At 36.7% G+C, this 19,110-nt stretch overlaps 1 protein-coding gene across 2 annotated transcripts in view; it reads left to right on the top strand.

The window, feature by feature from the left end:
• RSF1 (remodeling and spacing factor 1) overlaps nucleotides 1-19,110 on the top strand; it is a 169,600-nt gene that overhangs the window by 126,952 nt on the left and 23,538 nt on the right. For both annotated transcript variants that reach the window (XM_079929758.1, XM_079929757.1), the window contains exons 6-9: nucleotides 6,624-8,389; nucleotides 10,122-10,328; nucleotides 14,658-14,762; nucleotides 16,232-16,311. In XM_079929758.1, the coding sequence (XP_079785884.1) occupies nucleotides 6,624-8,389; nucleotides 10,122-10,328; nucleotides 14,658-14,762; nucleotides 16,232-16,311 (2,158 nt within the window). The remainder of the gene's footprint in view (nucleotides 1-6,623; nucleotides 8,390-10,121; nucleotides 10,329-14,657; nucleotides 14,763-16,231; nucleotides 16,312-19,110) is intronic.

The raw sequence follows: 19,110 nt of genomic DNA, 5'->3' as shown, positions 1-19,110 counted from the left end.
GGAGTACCAGGGAAGTGCCCTGTGGCTTTATTTTGTTATACTTAATTATAAACAACTTCTTGATACCTTTTTGGCAGATATCAACCATGTTGATATCATCAATTTTTAAATAAGTTACAAAAGGATTGGCACCAGTTTGTATCCCTTTAACATGCAATAAAATGATATTACTAATGTTTTAGTGAAGGCAGCTCCTATTATTTGTCCATTAAATGCATGTTGGTAATATCAAATGATGATTTCAATATTTTGAGCCCAGAAAACTACTAGAGCTCATTAATGAATACACATAAAACAGTTGCATTTCTGTACACTAACAATGAAAGATCAGAAAGAGAATTTAAGGAAACAATCCCGTTTACCATCACATCAAAAAGAATAAACTACACAGGAATAAACCTACCTAAGGAGGCAAAAGACCTGTACTCTGAAAATGGTAAGACACTGATGAACGAAATCGAAGATGATGCAAAACAGATGGAAAGATATGCCACATTCCTGGATTGAAAGACTCAATATTCTCAAAATGACTGTACTACCCAAGGCAATCTACAGATTCAGTGTAATCTCTATCAAATTACCAATGGCATTTTTAACAGAACTAGAACAAAAAAGTTTTTAAATTTGTATGGAAACACAAAAGACCCGAATAGCCAAAGCAACCTTGAGAAAGAAAAATGGAGCTGGAGGAATCAGGCTCCTTGACTTCAGACTATACCATAAAGCTGCAGTCAGCAAAACAGTATAGTACTGGCACAAAAACAGAAATACGGATCAATGGAACAGGATAGAAAGCCCAGAAATAAGCCCACGCACCTATGGCCAATTAATCTACCACAAAGAAGGCAAGAATATACCATGGAGAAAGACATCTCTTCAACAAGTGGTGCTAGGAAAGCTGGACAGCTACATGTAAAAGAATGAAGTTAGAACATTCTCTAACACCGTACACAAAAATAAACTCAAAATGGATTGAAGACCTAAATGTAAGACCGGAAACTATATAACTGTTGGAGGAAAACATAGGCAGAGCACTCTTTGACATAAATCCAGCAGTATATTTTTGGATCCACCTCCTAGAGTAACAAAAATAAAAACAGGGACTTCCCTGGCAGTCCAGTGCTTAAGACTCTGCTTCCACTGCAGGGGGCATGGATTCGATCCCTGGTCGGGGAATTAAGGTCCCACATGCCGTGGGTGTGGCCAAAACAAAAAGAAAAATAGACAAATGGGACCTAATTAAACTTAAAAGATTTTGCACAGCAAAGGAAACCATAAACAATAAGGAAAGACAACCCACAGAATGGGAAAAAATATTTGCAAATGATGCAGCCAACAAGGGATTAATCTCCAAATATACAAGTAGCTCATGCAGCTCAATATCAAAAAAAAACAAACAACAAACAACCCAATCAGAAAATGGGCAGAAAAATCTAAAGGGACATTTCTCTAAAGAAGACATACAGATGGCCAAAAAGCACATGAAAAGATGCTTAACACCGCTAAGTATTAGAGAAACACAAATCAAAACTACAATGAGGTATCACCGCACACAGAATGGCCATCATCAAAAAGTCTACAAACAGTAAATACTGGAGAGGGTGTGGAGAAAAGGGAACCCTTCTGCACTGTTGATGGGAATGTGAATTGGTACAGCCACTAGGGAGAACAGTATGGAGTTTCCTTTAAAAAAGTAAAAATAGGGCTACCATATGATCTAGCAGTCCCACTCCTGGGCATAAATTAGGAGAAAACCGTAATTCAAAAAGATACATGCCCCCCAATGTTCATAGCAGCATTATTTACAATAGCCAGGACATAGAAGCAACCTAAATGTCCGTCAACAGATGAATGGATAAAGAAGATGTGGTATGTGTATATATATATATATATATAATGGAATATTACTCAGCCACAAAAAGAATGAAATAATGCCATTTGCAGCAATATGGATGGACCTAAAGATTATCATACTAAGTGAAGTAAGTTGGACAGTGAAAGATCGAATATCATATGATATCACTGATATGTGGAATCTAAAAAAAAGTGAGGGCTTCCCTGGTGGCGCAGTGGTTGAGAGTCTGCCTGCCGATGCAGGGGACACGGGTTCGTGCCCCGGTCCGGGAAGATTCCACATGCTACGGAGCAGCTGGGCCCATGAGCCATGGCCACTGAACCTGCACGTCCGGAGCCTGTGCTCCACAATGGGAGAGGCCACAACAGTGAGAGGCCCGCGTAACGCAAAAAAAAAAAAAAAAAAAAAAGTGATACAAATGAACTTATTTAAAAAACAGAAACAGACTCACAAACAAACTTCTGGTTACCAGAGGGGAAAGGTGGGGGAGGGGAATAAGGAGTTTGGGATTAACATATACACACTACTATATATAAAATAGATAATCAATAGAGATCTACTGTATAGCACACAGATCTCAATATTCTAAAATAACCTAAATGGGGAAAAAAATCTGGAAAAGAATAGATATATGTGTATGTATTACTGAATCACTTTGCTGTACACTGAATCTAACACAACATTGTAAATCAGCTGTATTCCAACATAAAATAAAAGATTTTTTAATTTATTGATATATATCAATAATGCTATATGTTATATTTTTTAGATTCCACATATATGTGATATCATACAGTATTTGTCTTTCTCTGTCTGACTTATTTCACTTAGCATAATGCCCTCCAAGTCCATCTGTGTTGCTGCAAATGGCAAACTTTCATTCTTTTTTATGGCTGAGTAGTATTCCATTGCATATATCTACCACATCTTCTTTATCCATTCATCTGTTCATGGACACGTACGTTACTTCCATACCTTGGCAATTGTAAATAATGCTGCTGTGAACATTGGGTGCATGTACCTTTTCAGATTAGTGTTGTTGTTTCTTTTAGATATATATACCCAGGAGTGGAACTGCTGAGTCATATGGTATTTCTACTTTTAGTTTTTTGAGAAACCTCCATCCTGTTTTCCACAGTGGTTGCACCAGTTTACTTTCCCACCAGCAGTGTATGAGGGTTCCCTTTTCTTCACATCCTCACCAGCATTTGTTTGTGTTCTTTTTGATGATGGCCATTCTGACAAGTGTGAGTTAAATTTTTTTCTTGTAATAAAAAGTCATGTGGTAAGCAGTTCAGGTCTGGTTCAGCAGCTCCATGAAGCCGTCAAGTACCCTTCCTAATCTGCCATCCTTAGCATGTGGCTTTGATTGTTCCCTCTCTAGGTATTGTGTGCAGGCTCTGGACAAAAAGCAGGGGAGGGCTTCCCTGGTGGCGCAGTGGTTGAGAGTCCACCTGCCGATGCAGGGGACACAGGTTCGTGCCCCGGTCCGGGAAGATCCCACATGCCGTGGAGCGGCTAGGCCCGTGAGCCATGGCCGCTGAGCCTGCACGTCCGGAGCCTGTGCTCCGCAATGGGAGAGGCCACAACAGTGAGAGGCCCGTGTACCACAAAAAAAAAAAAAAAAAAAAAGCAGGGGAAGGGGCAGAAGGCATAGGTCAACTGAACTTTGTAAGTCTCACCCAGATTTCCTCATGCATCTCATTGGCCAGAATTGGTTCACATGACCCTTAGCTATAAGGTATCTGAAGAGGCAAGTACTTTTTCTTGAACAAAATTAGAGTTGTAGTAGTAAGAAAGAAGAGGAGATTGATACTGGATAGGTAACTAGCAATGTCCTTCAGTGTTAACTTACATAGACATTCAGTGTTTCATTACATAGTGATTGGGATGGGTGGGAAAGCCCATAATAGGTGGTTAATAGATAATTGTTGAGTAAATGTGCTTTAAAAACCCACAGTAAGTAACACTTGTCTTGAATCACCTTAAGTTTGTCAAGCAATGTTGCTGTTGCATTGTGATTTTAGAGGTGAATTTTTCCTTGAGTCTTGTTACTTCAAATTTCATGTCTCTTAAACTTATTTGCATCTTCCTTTACAGTTAGTTTCCTTTTGACAGAACTTGTTAGAAATGCTTGTATAACTGAATGACCTTTTTACCAATTATGATTGTGCTTAAAATTTCATTTCATGTCATGGTTTTTGTGTCTTCGGTTTTAGGGATACATCCATGTGATCTACAGGAGCTAGAGATATAATTGTTGTTATGTTTTTCTCTTATAAGAGCTAAGTCAAAAAAATATATTGAATATTTCGGGGTTAAGAGAAATATAAGCCAGTGAAGAATAATTGTTGAGGTCACTTAGTCCAGCTGCTTTATTTATACATGAAGAAATGAGGATCAGAGAGTTTGTGACATATCTAAAGATACACCACTAGCTGAATTAGGATTACTGAACCTAGGAGTCTTGAAACTAATGTTACTCTTCATTTTATTTTGTCACGTTGTTACTCAAATCAAAATCAGTTTAAAGGACTTATTCATTCACCACCCCAAAAGCAAAGTGTCATTTTAGCTTGGGTGGGAGTCACAGTGAGAATCCTGGGTTGCTTTTTTTTTTGGCGGTACGCGGGCCTCTCCCGTTGCGGAGCACAGACTCCGGATGCGCAGGCTTAGCGGCCATGGCTCACGGGCCTAGCTGCTCCGCGGCATGTGGGATCTTCCCGGACCGGGGCACGAACCTGTGTCCCCTGCATCGGCAGGCGGACTCTCAACCACTGCACCCCCAGGGAAGCCCCTGAGTTGCTTTTTGAACCAAAATATATAGAAAAAATATGAAATTGTGTTTAGTATACTCTTTGTATTAGGCTAAAGTTATTTATAAAGATGGTAATCTGTATTTTAATTGTTAACCAAGATATTTATTTAATTAGACTTCCTGATACATTAACCAATTTCAATGAAAGAATTTACTAAACCTACTTAATCAATGGGAAAGGGAAGACATTCAAACTAGATAATTTCTGCCATGTCTTTAATTTTCTTAGTGACATGCATATGTTAAATAAGTATATGACAGTTAAAGAGGGAGGCACAATACTCTAATCTCAGGTTCTCAGTAGTTATCAGTGGTTCTTGAATTTTTTATTTGCAGTATGATTGAACATAAAAGAAATGATGGTTTGTAATAAAAGTACTTAACTTTTTAAAAGAAATGTTGAATTCTCAGTTTAAAGAATATGTCCTACTTCATCTCACTTCTGTCTATTACATTTTATTCCCACGAAAACGTTGAAACTGGTGTATCAACTTGGCAAGAATCTGTTCATAAAAAAGTTTTTAATTCCTATCTTGGTAAAACTTCATTAAGAAGTGAGGTTTTTCAGTTGCAAGGATAGGGTGAGGAAAATTTAGGTAAAATTAGTAGTTAAAGAATTCTGAAAACACTGCTCAGATTCCCTGAGCACAAGTTTAAAGCGTATATGCATTCTCTGTAATTCCATTCAAAGATTTATGATATTTACTAAATATGACTCTTGTTATATTTATTTATTTATTTTTAATAAATTTATTTATTTTATTATTGGCTGTGTTGGGTCCTCGTTGCTGAGCGCGGGCTTTCTTTTAGTTGCGGTGCGCGGGAGCTACTCTTCGTTGCAGTGTGTGGGCTTCTCATTGCAGTGGCTTCTCTTGTTGTGGAGCTTGGGCTCTAGGTGCGCTGGCTTCAGTAGTTGTGGCACGCGGGCTCTAGAGCGCAGGCTCAGTAGTTGTGGTGCACGGGCTTAGTTGCTCCACGGCATGTAGGATCTTCCCGGACCAGGGCTCGAACCTGTGTCCCCTGAATTGGCAGGCAGATTCTTAACCACTGTGTCACCAGGGAAGCCCCATACTTTTGTTATATTTAAATTTGCACTATTAGATACTCCATGAAAGTTGGAAATATATAGCCGATAAGGTAAAAAGAGGAGTTGACAGATAAACACAGTTTCCTTATAAAATACTAACTTCTGAAATGTTCAGTAATGGCATTTGATAAAGTAAACTGTAATATAACCATATTGAGGGATGTTACATAATTAAGTCAAATTTCTGTAAAGGCATTTAATATCATAAGAAAATGCTAATGTTTCAGTGAGAAAAATGGGGCAGCATGATCCCAGTGTTCTCAAAAATATATAAGACTAGAAGGAAGTAACCTAAAATAAAATATTAATAGTGATTGCCTCTGGGTATTTGGATTATGGTCATGTTTTTTGTTTCTCTGTTTTTCATTTTCTGTACAGAATTGTTACTTTTATAACCTGATAAAACATAAAACATTTTCCCACTGCCTTGCTCATGTTACCTCAGTTAAATGAAGTGCTCAGTGACTTGCAAAGAACAGTTGTCAGGTTTTAAAACAAATATGGTCTTTTGGAAATGTTTTATGATATATTCTTAGTTTCATATTTTTGAGCCATCACTGGAGCTTGAATAAATTATTTGAGATGCATAAATATTTACATTTCATTGAGAACATTGAAGCTAAAAGTTTAAAGCAGAAACCTGAGTTTTTCTAAATAATAGTTTTTTTAATATCTAAAAGTTGTACTTCAGAGTTTGGTAATTTTCTTTACTGTGTGATTTTATTTTTTATTGTCAGATGTCCAGTGACAGAAGCCACCTCTTTTAAGAGAGAAACTTTGAATGGATATATATTTTATGTTTTGCCTTATATATTTTATAATCTTGAATGCTTAGATTCATGTGAACGTTTTCTGATTTTTAGAGCAACGGAAGGAAAGTGAAAAGATGAAAAGTGTTGAGCAGCGAGTAGATTCAGAAAACTGTTCTACACCCAATGCTCTAGAAGAGACTACTGTGAAAATAGAAAAAGAAGATGAAAAGGAACTTGTAAAACTGCCTGTCATAGTGAAGCTAGAAAAACCTTTGCCAGAAAGCGAAGAAAAAAAGAGTATCAAAGAAGAAAGTGATTCCTTCAAGGAAAATGTCAAACCCGTAAAAGTCGAAGTGAAGGAATGTAGAGCAGATCCTAGAGATATCAAAGGTAGCATGGAGAAGCCAGAGCCTGAGAGGCTAGATTTTGCTGGCAATGTTAAATCTTCTCAAGAAATCACTGAGAAGTCTACTGAAGAAACCGAGAAACTTAAAAATGACCAGCAGGCCAAGATACCACTAAAAAAACGAGAAATTAAACTGAGTGATGATTTTGACAGTCCAATCAAAGGACCTTTGTGTAAATCAGTTACTCCAACAAAAGAGTTTTTGAAAGATGAAATAAAACAAGAGGAAGAGACTTGTAAAAGGATCTCTACAATCACTACTTTTGGTCATGAAGGGAAACAGCTGGTAAATGGAGAAGTTAGTGATGAAAGGGTAACTCCAAATTTTAAGACAGAACAGATGGAGATGAAGTTTTATGATACAAAGGAAGATAGCTGTAGCCCCTCTAAGGACAGAAGTGTCATCATGGAGGGAAATGGAGCAGAGTCTTTAAATTCTGTCATAACGAGTACGAAAATAGGTGATCTTGAGAAAGAAGTGGTCACTTTAGGGAAAGATGCAGATAGTTCAATATCAGCCTTAGAGACACAGAGTCACAAAGGGCACATAGAGGAAACTGGTCCTCCAGAAATGGAAACTCCTCTTGAGACTTCTGAAATAGCAAAGGATCTCTCTTTAAAAACTGCTTTATCTACCGCTGAATCCTGTAGCATGAGAGTTGAAGAGAGGTCTCCCAAAAGTAAGAAGGATAAGCGCCCACCAGTCCTAGAATGTCTTGAAAAGTTAGAGAAGTCCAAAAAGACTTTTCTTGATAAAGACACACAAAGATTGAGTCCGATACCAGAGGAGGTTCCAAAGAGTACTGTAGAATCAGTAAACGCAGGGTTTCCCGAGACAGCTGAAACTTCTCCATCATCTAACGTGACTGTCCACTGTGAGAAACTAGCCTCAGAAAAAGAAGTGGTAGAGTGTCAGAATAGCAGTTCCACTGAAGGTCAGTCTTTGGAGAAAATAGACCCAGAAATTTTAAAAGTGGATGCTGAATCCACAAAGGTAGAAGTGGATGATCTGGACAATGCCCAGACCTCTGGCACAGGTGATCCTTCTGAGACAAAGGGTTCTATGCAAAAAAGCAAATTTAAATATAAGTTGATTCCTGAAGAAGAAACCACTGCCTCAGAGAACACAGAAATAACCTCTGAAAGGCAGAAAGAGGGTATCAAATTAACAATTAGGATATCCAGTCGGAAGAAGAAGCCAGATTCTCCTCCCAAAATTCTAGAGCCAGAAACCAAGCAAGAGAAGACAGAAAAGGAAGAAGAGAAAACAAATGTGGGTCGTACTTTAAGGAGGTCTCCAAGAATATCTAGACCCACAGCAAAAGTAGCTGAAATCAGAGATCAGAAAGCTGATAAAAAAAGAGGGGAAGGAGAAGATGAAGTGGAAGAAGAGTCAGCAGCTTTGCAAAAAACTGAGAAAAAAGAAAATTTGAAAAAAACAGAGAAGGATACAAATTCTAAAGTAACCAAGGTAAAATTTCTTCTACTCTGAGTTTTAATTTTTCTTAGAAATACTTGGCTCTGAGTGTTTGTAGCTGTTTGCTTTTGGCTAAATTAGCTCGTTCAAAGATAACTAAAAGAACAACCACCACAAAAAAGCCTCTCTTCCTATATCTGAGATGTTTTTTCTTAGTAGTTATCTCCAGACATTAAATTTCAGACTGTATAATCTTGTCATCTTTTAAACTTTTTCTCTATTATAGGCAATATAGAAATATATTCTCTGTATTGTAAACTATCCAAGTAATACCTAACCTGTATGATTGAAAAATGAAAATTCCTTAGAAACACTATTAACAGTTTGGGCTTCATCTCTTTGCGGTCCTTTTTCCATATATTCATGTCCATGTTCGTAAATACTTCCCATTCTTTTAAAAAATAGATCGAATCAAATTATTTTTCTATGAGCTTTTCACTTAACAGTGTGTGTCTGAACTCTACATATCAGTAGATATAGTCTACTTTCTGGTTATTGGCAGCCACGTAGTATTCCATAGTGTGGGTGTACCTCAGTTTATTTAACCACTCCCTGCTTGATTGACATTTAGGTCGTTTCCAATTTTTCACTATTACAGGCAGTGCTGCATTGAAGATCCTTTTGGACATGAGTGAGTATTTCTTTAGAATAGACCCCTAGAATTGGAATTGCTGGGTCAAGGGGCATATGTGTTTTAAGTTCTGATGGCTTTCTCTATATTGCCCTCCAAAAAAGGCCCAGTTAATGTACCTTCTCATTGCCAGTGTTTGAGAGTGCCTCTGTGTCCCCATTTTAATCATTAGTCATAGAGCCAGAATTTTTTTTTTCTATGACCCTCTTATTTTAAGCAAAATCTAGTACAAGTCTTTGGCTAGCCTATGGGAGTTCGTTGTAATTAAAAGTGCTACTTTTGTTTTTGATATATTTAAGTGGTCAGATTGTTCTTAATTGCAAGTGATCCTTTGTCCCCTGAAATACTAAATTTTTACTTAAAAAAAATTTCCCCTTCTGTTGTTAGAATTATTTTGGTCTTTGGTGGGGACTTACACTGTAGGAGTGAACAGAAATATGACTTAAAATATTGTGAAGCCAGCCAATAAAAAGCAGTTCCCAACATTATAAAGTTATTCTCTGAATAATATTTTTTAAGTTTATCAGGATTTTTGTATGCATTTTTGACCCATTAAATTTTTTAAATTCATCACTAATACGGGAATTAAATTTTTTATGTAACAATATAGTCATCGCTCTATTATAGAGCCTTTGAAAAGTGCATGATCTTTGACCCAGAATCCTCTTCGAGGAATTTATCCTAACCACAGAAGTGTGTGTAAAAGTTTGTATTTGCAAGGATACACTGTTTATGAAAGTGAAAAATGGAAAACTACCTAAATGTCTGTCTAGTAGTGGATTAGATAAATATAGCTATGTGATGGCTTATACATATATATACACACACACATGATGTTAGGAGACTATTTTATAACTAGGGAAAATAGTTGTAAGACAGAATGTTCATTATAATTCTCCCTTCCAAAAAGTAGAAAAAATTAATGGAAATATATACCAAAATTTAATAGTAGGTATATCTGTGGATGAAGCCACAATAATTTTTCTTTTCTTCTTTGTGTATTCACTAAATATTCTACAATGCACATGTAATCAGAAGTGTTTTTTTTAACATTCTTATTACATCAGATTATCCTAATGTTTTATTTTATACAAGGTAAAACCCAAAGGCAAAGTTCGATGGACTGGGTCTCGAACACGTGGCAGGTGGAAATATTCCAGCAATGATGAAAGTGAAGGGTCTGACAGTGAAAAATCATCTGCAGCTTCGGAAGAGGAGGAAGAAAAGGAAAGTGAAGACGCCATCCTAGCAGATGATGATGAACCATGCAAAAAATGTGGCCTTCCAAACCATCCTGAACTAGTATGTACCTGATCTAAATGGACAGTATTCAAATTATTGGCATGCTGTGGTGTGAAGCAGCCTAACTTCTGGGTTTGATCATGATTTCAGTTTTATGTGTGCAAAATAGCCTTTATTTCTGTTTCTCAGATAATAACCCAACTCTAGGGAGGATTAGGATCTTGCTTTCATTCTTACCTGGCTTTATATTGATATTTCCTCTACTTAAGCATGCACTTCTAATCTCTTCTCACAGATCAATTAGTTTATTCAAATATTTCTATTCTGTTTTTTTCCTTTAAAGTTTTCTTCTTTTCCTTTAAGTTACTTTATAATGATATTTCTGAAGTGGCAGCTTTAAATAAGTAAGACCTGAAGGGCCTGTTGCCTTTCTGTAAAAACATGTAAGTCAAGTAGTAACCTAGTAGGGCTTTAAACTTTAGAAAGTGGACAGTTGTAAAAAAAATTTTAAGAGGATAATTATAGACTAGATATATTCAGAAAAATAGTGACAGATTTACATGGGACTTCCTTATTTAGGAAGTAAGTTCTTCAAAGATTGCCTAAATCAGGAAAACCAGTTCCTAACCTATATATGTAGTTTTGCAGTTCATAAGTGCTTTCTAAAGAACCTATTGAGGAAACACTCTTGTTATGCTCAATTCTATGCAACCGTTCTGTTCTTTTGAATAGATTTGACTTTAAAAGCAAGGTCCACCTATTAAGCAGAAAGAGACATAAAGAAAGAAACTTCCACATAGGTTGAGTTGTATGGGAGTAGAAATAAGTTATGTAAAGTTGCCAAGCACAGTTCCTGATAATCTGTTGTGTGCTGGGGTAAAGCTGTTTTCTTCCTACATGTGAAAATCGTATCTGGAAACCAAATCAGTGAAGTTCATCAAATTCCAGTAGTTGCAGAGGGTTCAAGTAAAAGATGTAACTTAGACCCAGAGAATAACTTTAGCTCCGAGAAGAACAGTTGTCAAAAGTACACTGAGAAGACCCTTCTAAGCATTTTTATGATCATCAAACTATAAAAGTTAGGTAAAGACTTTCGTGTGGAGAAGGGCAAAGAGAAGATTGAGATAGTGGTCTTTTCTGCCCCTAAATCAAGTAAAAATCAATATTTGTGTTCTTTCCCTACCATTTCCTAATATTTTTTTATACTGAGAGAATGCATTTTGACTGGGGCAGCAATAGACGTCAATGACAAAGGGGTGTGAAGAAATGAAAAGTAAAATGAGGTGAGCAGAAATGACACCCAGGAGATGGAGAAAGTTGTACCCTTCTTGGAACACACATAGGATTTTTATTTGGTTATCTTAATAACTGCTCTGGAAATCCCATTGCTGGTTATTGTGCCAAAGAGAAAGACATTGGAAACTGAAGATCCCAAATATGATGGATTTCTTATGCTAGATATTTAAGGATAATCCTCAAATAAAAATATTAGGCAGCTGTTGTGTGTTAAGTGGTAGGGAAATGATGGTGAATTAGATGTGGTCCTTGTTCTCTTTGAGCTTACAGCAGAAAAGCGATAAATTCATAGATGAGTATAGAACTCTATCGGGTTTTTCAGATGTTTTAGTGAAAATAAGTGGATCATTGCCTGAAGCTTGGAAATCTCACGTAGTAGTATTTATTTTAATAGGTTTTTACCTTTCTTGAAGAATAGAGACAATCATCATTTTAGAAATAAACTGAATTCTAAAAGTTTATTTTTAACTTTGTTATTTGAAATTTAGATTATGTTTTAACATAGAAATGATGTGATAAATAGAATCAGGTGCCCAGGTTAGTCCACATATGCCTATGTAAGCAATCAATCATATAACTGAAGTATAATGTTACTATAACTTAAATTGAATTCTGGCTATTGGTAGCAAACGGAGAAGGGAGTTTTCCACTTTTAAAATGTGTGCACATTCCATCCCCCACTCTAAACCCTCCCCATGGTACATGTTAGCAATTCAGAAACTATATATAACTATATACAAATAAAACTATATACAAATAAATAAAGTGTAGATAATGGGAGCCAGCTTTCTCACTGGTAAAGGAGTTACAAATAAGGCTGAAGGCTAGAATGAACCCTGTGGTGCTGGATTAGATGGTGAGTTATTAGTATGAACTCATACTTATTTTAATATAGATATATGTACATACATGGGGTACTATACATACATGTATTTCCTAGCTCTGTCCTCTGTGAGAACTTAGAATCAGGGATACCCAGGAGCAGTGAGCACTCAGCACCCAGATCTCGATTTCTAAATACCATTCTCCAATAAAGGAACCAGTGTTTCTGGGGAAAATGGCTGATTCTAAGGCTTGGGCAAGGAAAATATAAGATGTGCCTAGAGTATCCTGTATTACCAGAAAGTAAGGAAGTGCTTTAAAAAAAAATAAAAGCATGCAAATGAGTCCTAAGGACACAGGGGCCAACCTGAAAACTCCTAGTATATCAATGGCTAGAACAATTTGAACAATAAATTAAATATTTGTTTTAGATTATAACCCAAAGAATAAAATAATATTCATTAGTTCATTCTGATAAAAATAAATAATTGAATAAACAAAAAAATGGGGTAATGGGGGAGGGACATTTTTTTTTTTTTACAGAAGAATTCCAAATAGCAAATGTTGAGGGCATGAGGAAAACAGAAAATCACCATTAGAACACCACAGTAATAATTGTTTTGTTTTGTTTTGCTTAGTTCCCAGACCAGGGATCGAACCCAGGTCCCAAGCAGTGGAAGCACAGAGTCCTAACCACAGGACCACCAGGGAATTCCCAGTAATAATTATTGCAGCAAGATCCACTGATGAGTCCTAAAACTAGTGGGTGAAGCTGTAAGGAAAACCGGGGTATAGCATAACTTCAACATATCTTCCCCCAAAATATTTATTAATTACTGTGGTGATTTTAACTTATCTCTACAAATTCCTTGATACTCCTCTCTTCAGAAAGTGGAGCTTAATTCCCTTCCCCGTGAGTATGGGCTGGAGTTATCACTTTTAACGAGAATAGAGTATAGAAAGTGAAAAGTAACTTTACAGTGATAAAAAACAACAGACACTACTATAACCAAGTGATCAAAGTTAATATCACCAGTAATAAGTCATATTGTACAATTTGAACAGTAAGTTATCAAATTGTTACACTATCATGTACCCCCAGATATGATGTAGTGAGCAGGGCATTTCACCTCTATGGTATTCTCAAAAACCCGTAACTTCAGTCTAATCATGAGAAGACATCAGACAAACCCAAACTGAGGGCAGTCTGCATAATATCTGAATAGTACTCTGCAAAACTGTCAAAGTCATGGAAAGCAAAGAAAGACCAAGAAACTGTTACAGATCAGAGGAAATTAAGAAGAGATGATGAAATGCAGTGTAATATCCTGGGTTGGATCCTAGAATCAAAAAAAGGACAATAGTGGAAAAACTGGTGAAGTCCGAATAATGTCTGTTGTTTAGTTAATAGTTTTATACTGATGTTAATTTCTTAAGTTTTGGTAAATGTACTATGGTTATGTAAGATATTAACGTTAGTGTCCTATCTTGGCAACTCTTCCATAAATCTAAAATTATTTTAAAATAAATGATTTTTTTAAGTTCATGAGTGTGTACCATTTTAAGTTTTAGAGAACTGGTCATCTGAAACTCGAATAGCAAAAAATAATCAGCTTAAGATTAATTATTCGTAACTTTTTTATTTGAACATAATTGTCCTTAGTGTAGTTCCATTCCTCTCATGTTTGAATTTACATGATAAAAGGAGCCATGAATGTTTCTTACAGATATGTAATTGAAATGCTATTTACAGTGGAAATTATTTGTATTTTAAAAATCCTGTGTGTGGTAGGGAAGTTTATGGTACTTAAGCTATAAAACTTTGTTATAAAGAATGTGTTATATTCCTCATGGCGTACCAAAAAAGGATTGTAACTCTAGTTCAGAAAAGACTTGTTATTTTTCACTTAATTTATTAGCTTAACATATTATTTTTCTTGGTTCTAAATTTTTAAAAAAATCATATCTTAGAGGGGAGTTTCCTGGCGGTCCAGTGGTTAGGACTCCGCACTCTCACTGCCAAGGGCTCGGGTTCAATCCCTGGTCAGGGAACTAACATCCCACAAGCTGTGCAGTGAGCCCCCCCCCCCCCAAAAAAAAGACATGTTAGGATCCTAATTAGCAGAGCTTTTTTATTATTATGCTATATGCAGATAAAGAGTATAGTATATTACTTAGTTTTATGCTAAGAAATATAGAATGTCTTTATTTTAACTTGAGTCATTGAATATTAGTCATAGAGTTAGGTTGACAATCTGTGGTTTATTTCAGATTCTCCTGTGCGACTCTTGTGATAGTGGATATCACACTGCCTGCCTTCGCCCTCCTCTCATGATCATCCCAGATGGAGAATGGTTCTGCCCCCCTTGCCAACATGTATGATGACCCAGCACAGTTTTGTTTTTCCAGTCTTTGATTTTATGTTTAAATTAATAATATTTCTTGACAGCCACTAAACATTTTAATCTTCAATTTGTAGATATTGTTCATCTCTTGTTTAAATTTCTGTGAAATTAGAGACTATTGATAAAAACTACCTTTTAGGGGTTCCCTGGTGGCATAGTGGTTGAGAGTCCGCCTGCCGATGCAGGGGACACGGGTTCGTGCCCCAGTCCAGGAAGATCCCACATGCCGCGGAGCGACTAGGCCCGTGAGCCATGGCCGCTGAGCATGTGCATCCAGAGCCTGTGCTCCGCCACGGGAGATGCCACAACAGTGAGAGGCCCGCGTACCACAAAAAAAACCCAAAAAAACAACTACCTTTTATTAGTATCTTTTAGGTCTTCCCTTTATTTTTTTTCCAAAGCAATTCTTAGAAGACCTCTGGGTTTTGTAGAATTATAATCTCTGGTTTATTTTTTCTCACATTCATTAAAGGCACAAAAACCCCCCAAATTAAGATAATATACAAGGGAAGAAATAAGTTTCTTCCTTTTGTTTATCCCTTTGTTTCATTCTCTTTTTCATTTCTGCCTACCTTCTTTTTGTCAGTTTTATAGATGGTATTATGAATTATGCACCATTATAATGTTACTATGAATAGAAACATGGATTCTGTTTCTCTCGTATCTCGATTCAGGTGGATTTCTTTTAAAACTGAAGAGCAGAATATTTTTTTGCATCCAAGAGGTCCTTTCTCTCACAAGCCCAGTCTCATTTTACTTTAAAAATGATGGCGTTGGGACTTCCCTGGCAGTCCAGTGGTTAGGACTCCACACTTCCCCTGCAGGGAGCATGGGTTCGATCCCTGGTTGGGGAACTAAGATGCCGCAAGCCGCACAGTGCAGCCAAAACCAAAAAAGATGGCCTTTGTTGCATTTCTTAGTGAAGTGGAATGTTTTTGGCTTAGCATCACTTTTGCAGTTATATTCTTCAGCTCTGTTTTGACCCAGTAACCATGTGGCAAGGTTTTGTAAATTCTTTTCCATTCTCTTTTTTAAAAAATAGTGATTGGCACCATTGTATTTTATTGTACATAAACCTTCTTCCTTAAAAATGTCTTAGGATTTAAAAAAAAATTTTAATCACTGTCATGTATATACAGTGAACCAAATGCTATTTTAAACATTGATTACTGCCAGCAAGATAGGCATTGAACATGTTTCTCGGCAAAGCTATAAGTTTCTTTAACATGTGTGTTACTTTAAAGATACCCTGCTCATCTTCAGTTCAGTGGATGAACTGAAGCAGCATGTCTTTATTTAATTAAATATAAGGAACATTTCAGTGTTCACTACGTGGCCCCTTATCAGCTCTCAATAGCATGGTATCTGTAGCTAATAGGCAAGAGATAAATGATTGTGGAAAGGTGTGTAAAATGACACTCATCTGTTTTATTTTTTCAGAAACTACTGTGTGAAAAATTAGAGGAACAATTGCAGGATTTGGATGTTGCCTTAAAGAAGAAGGAGCGTGCTGAACGCAGGTATTGTGATATGTGTGTTAATGTTTTACTTGGGAATTTGACCTCAGAATTGTCTTCCTGTATAGACTAATGTGTCTGTCTAAAGCAGGGTTTGGCACACTCTGACCTGTGGGCCAAATATGGCCTGGCTAAGAATGGTTTTTTCTTTTTTAAATGATTAGAAAAAAATCAAAAACCATATGTCATGGCACATGAAAATTGTATATTCTGATTTCATTGTCCATAAATAAAGTTTTATTGGAACATAGCCATGCTCATGTTTATATGTTGCCTGTGACTACTTTTGCACTACAGCAGTGGAGTTGAGTAGTTGCAACAGGGACCTTATTACCCAAACCTAATTTATTATCTGTCCTTTTACAGGAAAAGTTTGCCAATCCCTGATCTAAAATGTATATCAGAACCTACTCTGAATAAGTATTGACCCAAGTATTGTGGAGTATATGTAGCTAAGTATGTAGGGAGTACAAGAAAACTGTAAGAACTGGTCTACAGTTTAGTTACCCATGTCATCTCTTTGGGTGGGCAGAATTAACGCTGGTGAAATAAAGAGCATTTAAATGCTGAACTGTGTCCTATTGGCTGTAAGCAATGCCTCCCTTTTCAATATGCCACTGCAGTGTGGTCTAAAGCAGTTGAAGAAGGCTTCTTGGAGGAGGTAAGATTGGAGTTGAGCTTAATCTTTAAAGGGGGCTCAAAATCAAGACAGTAAGTTTGTATTTATTTATATTTATATGTACCTTTGTTGATTAGTCTACTGCTAAACATTCATTCATTCCTACTGTGTTCCAAACTGAAGAGAAAAGATGAGTAAGACAAAGCTCTTGCTTACCTGGAGCTCACCTTCTACCAGAGGATGCAGATGTATGAACCAGTGATTCAATAAAGTAGACAAATCGAGGTATATTTAGAGCAATACTAGAACATTGTGGAGGAGCACTTTAGTTCTCCTAGGAGTTGGGGTTATCAGGGAAGTCCTTGGAAGATAACTAGGGGTTATATAGGAGGACATGCAGAGAAAGGATATTTCTGGCAAAGAGCACAGTACAAGCAGAGAGAGTGTAAAAGAGTGGTGGGGGATGAAGCTATAAAGGAAACTGAGGCCAAATTGTGAACAGCTTTGCATAACTGGCTAGGAAATTTGAATTATTCTCTAGAGGCATGGGGGAGCCATCAAAGGAGGAATGTGCATAATCAGACTTTTATTTCAGAAAAAATGCCCTGGTAACAGTAAGAAGAAGGAATTAGAGTTGAGGCTGTTGGAATAAAGTCTGTGAGAGCCAGTGAGGCCTGAACTAGAGCAGTCATCATGATAATACAGTAGAGAGGTTGAAAAGAATTTTCAGAGGATTAATCAGTAGGAACTGATGCCCATCTGAGAAAAATCTAAGCAATGTCTCCTGATTGCTCCTTCATTTGCCGCTACTTTAACTCTTACCTCCTGTCACATAGTATTCCCCTCAAAACTTTAGTTTGCGTTGAGACAGTCTGCTCATTCCATAGTCCACACACTTTGTGCCAAGTTGAACCTTAAAAATGAGTTCAACTTCTAGATCCTTTTTCCTCTTTACTGCTCACCTTGAGCTCTCTCTGGCTCATGATGTATGCTGCTTAGTTTAAAGGCAAAGTTTATCTCTGAAGTTCACTAGGAGATAAAAGTAGTACTTTTTTTTTTAATTGGTTGTCTAAATACCTTTATATTTAGGAACTAACAGTCCTGTATACAGTTATTAGGACTATTTTGATGTACGAACTGCTCCTGTCATAATTTTTGACACTGGAAAAGATCTAACTAAGGATGCTTCAAATTAAATCATAATTAAAAATTAGACTCGGTCTTCCTGCAATCTGCCTGCCCTTCTGAGAAATGAGTTCATGTTCTGAAGCTGATCTGACTTAGCAGTGTAGATAGCTAATAGGCTCTCACCCTTCAAGGACTTGGAAGAAAGTAGATTCTCTCTAAAAGCCAAGAATGTAAACCACTAAGAGTTTGTCTCATACTCACATTATATCCGTTTATTCTTCGGAGGCCTGTGATGCTTGTACATTTTCTATGTGGAAAGATTGGTGAACGTATATTTTACTCTTGCCTCACACACTTTAGAATATGCTGCTGCAGTTAAATACTTTCAGTTTTAGAAATTTATGTTAAAATGTGCCACATTTGTTTATATTATTGGCCTCCCATTTACTAGTTCATCTACTTTCTCTTCTATCCTTGGTAATCCTCTTTACTTAAATGTCATCCTTTAAGAGGACATCTGTTATTGTGCCTTTACATCACACTAAATCCTATACGAGACCATTCTAACAAGGCAAGTTAACTGTTACTGTTGTTTGTGAATTCCCCCAAAAATCTGGTTAACAAAGCTTTCATTATTTATAACTCCTAATATATGTATATATTAGGAGCTCTAAATAGCAAAATATGTATGTTTCTAAAGTAAATAATATATTAACTGTAAATACAGGTGACTTCATCTCTTTTTAAAAGTGAGCATTTTTATTCATGCTGTTTCAAATCTGTGAAATAATTTCTCTAGCATTCATCCTAACAACTTAGAGCCTTGCTTACTGTCTATGTCATAGTGCTAGAGCATCTTTCCCCTTGTTTGTTCTTTTAGTCAACATTTAATGAACATTTATTGAGCACCTGCTTTATGCTGGGCAATGTAATCAACATGAGGTGTATGACATGTGGCTCTACGGTATGGTGGAAAAGAAGGATGTGTCAGTGAGTAATTAGTACTAGCCAGCAACTGTCTATAGAGCTGGAGCTGTGATGCTCTGTGAAATCTC

Source organism: Stenella coeruleoalba (genome assembly GCF_951394435.1).
Source record: "Stenella coeruleoalba genome assembly, chromosome: 8".
In the NCBI taxonomy this organism is placed as follows: Eukaryota; Metazoa; Chordata; class Mammalia; order Artiodactyla; family Delphinidae; genus Stenella; species Stenella coeruleoalba.
The sequence above is the reverse complement of the archived record's forward strand: the minus strand, read 5'-3'. Positions and strand labels throughout refer to the sequence as shown.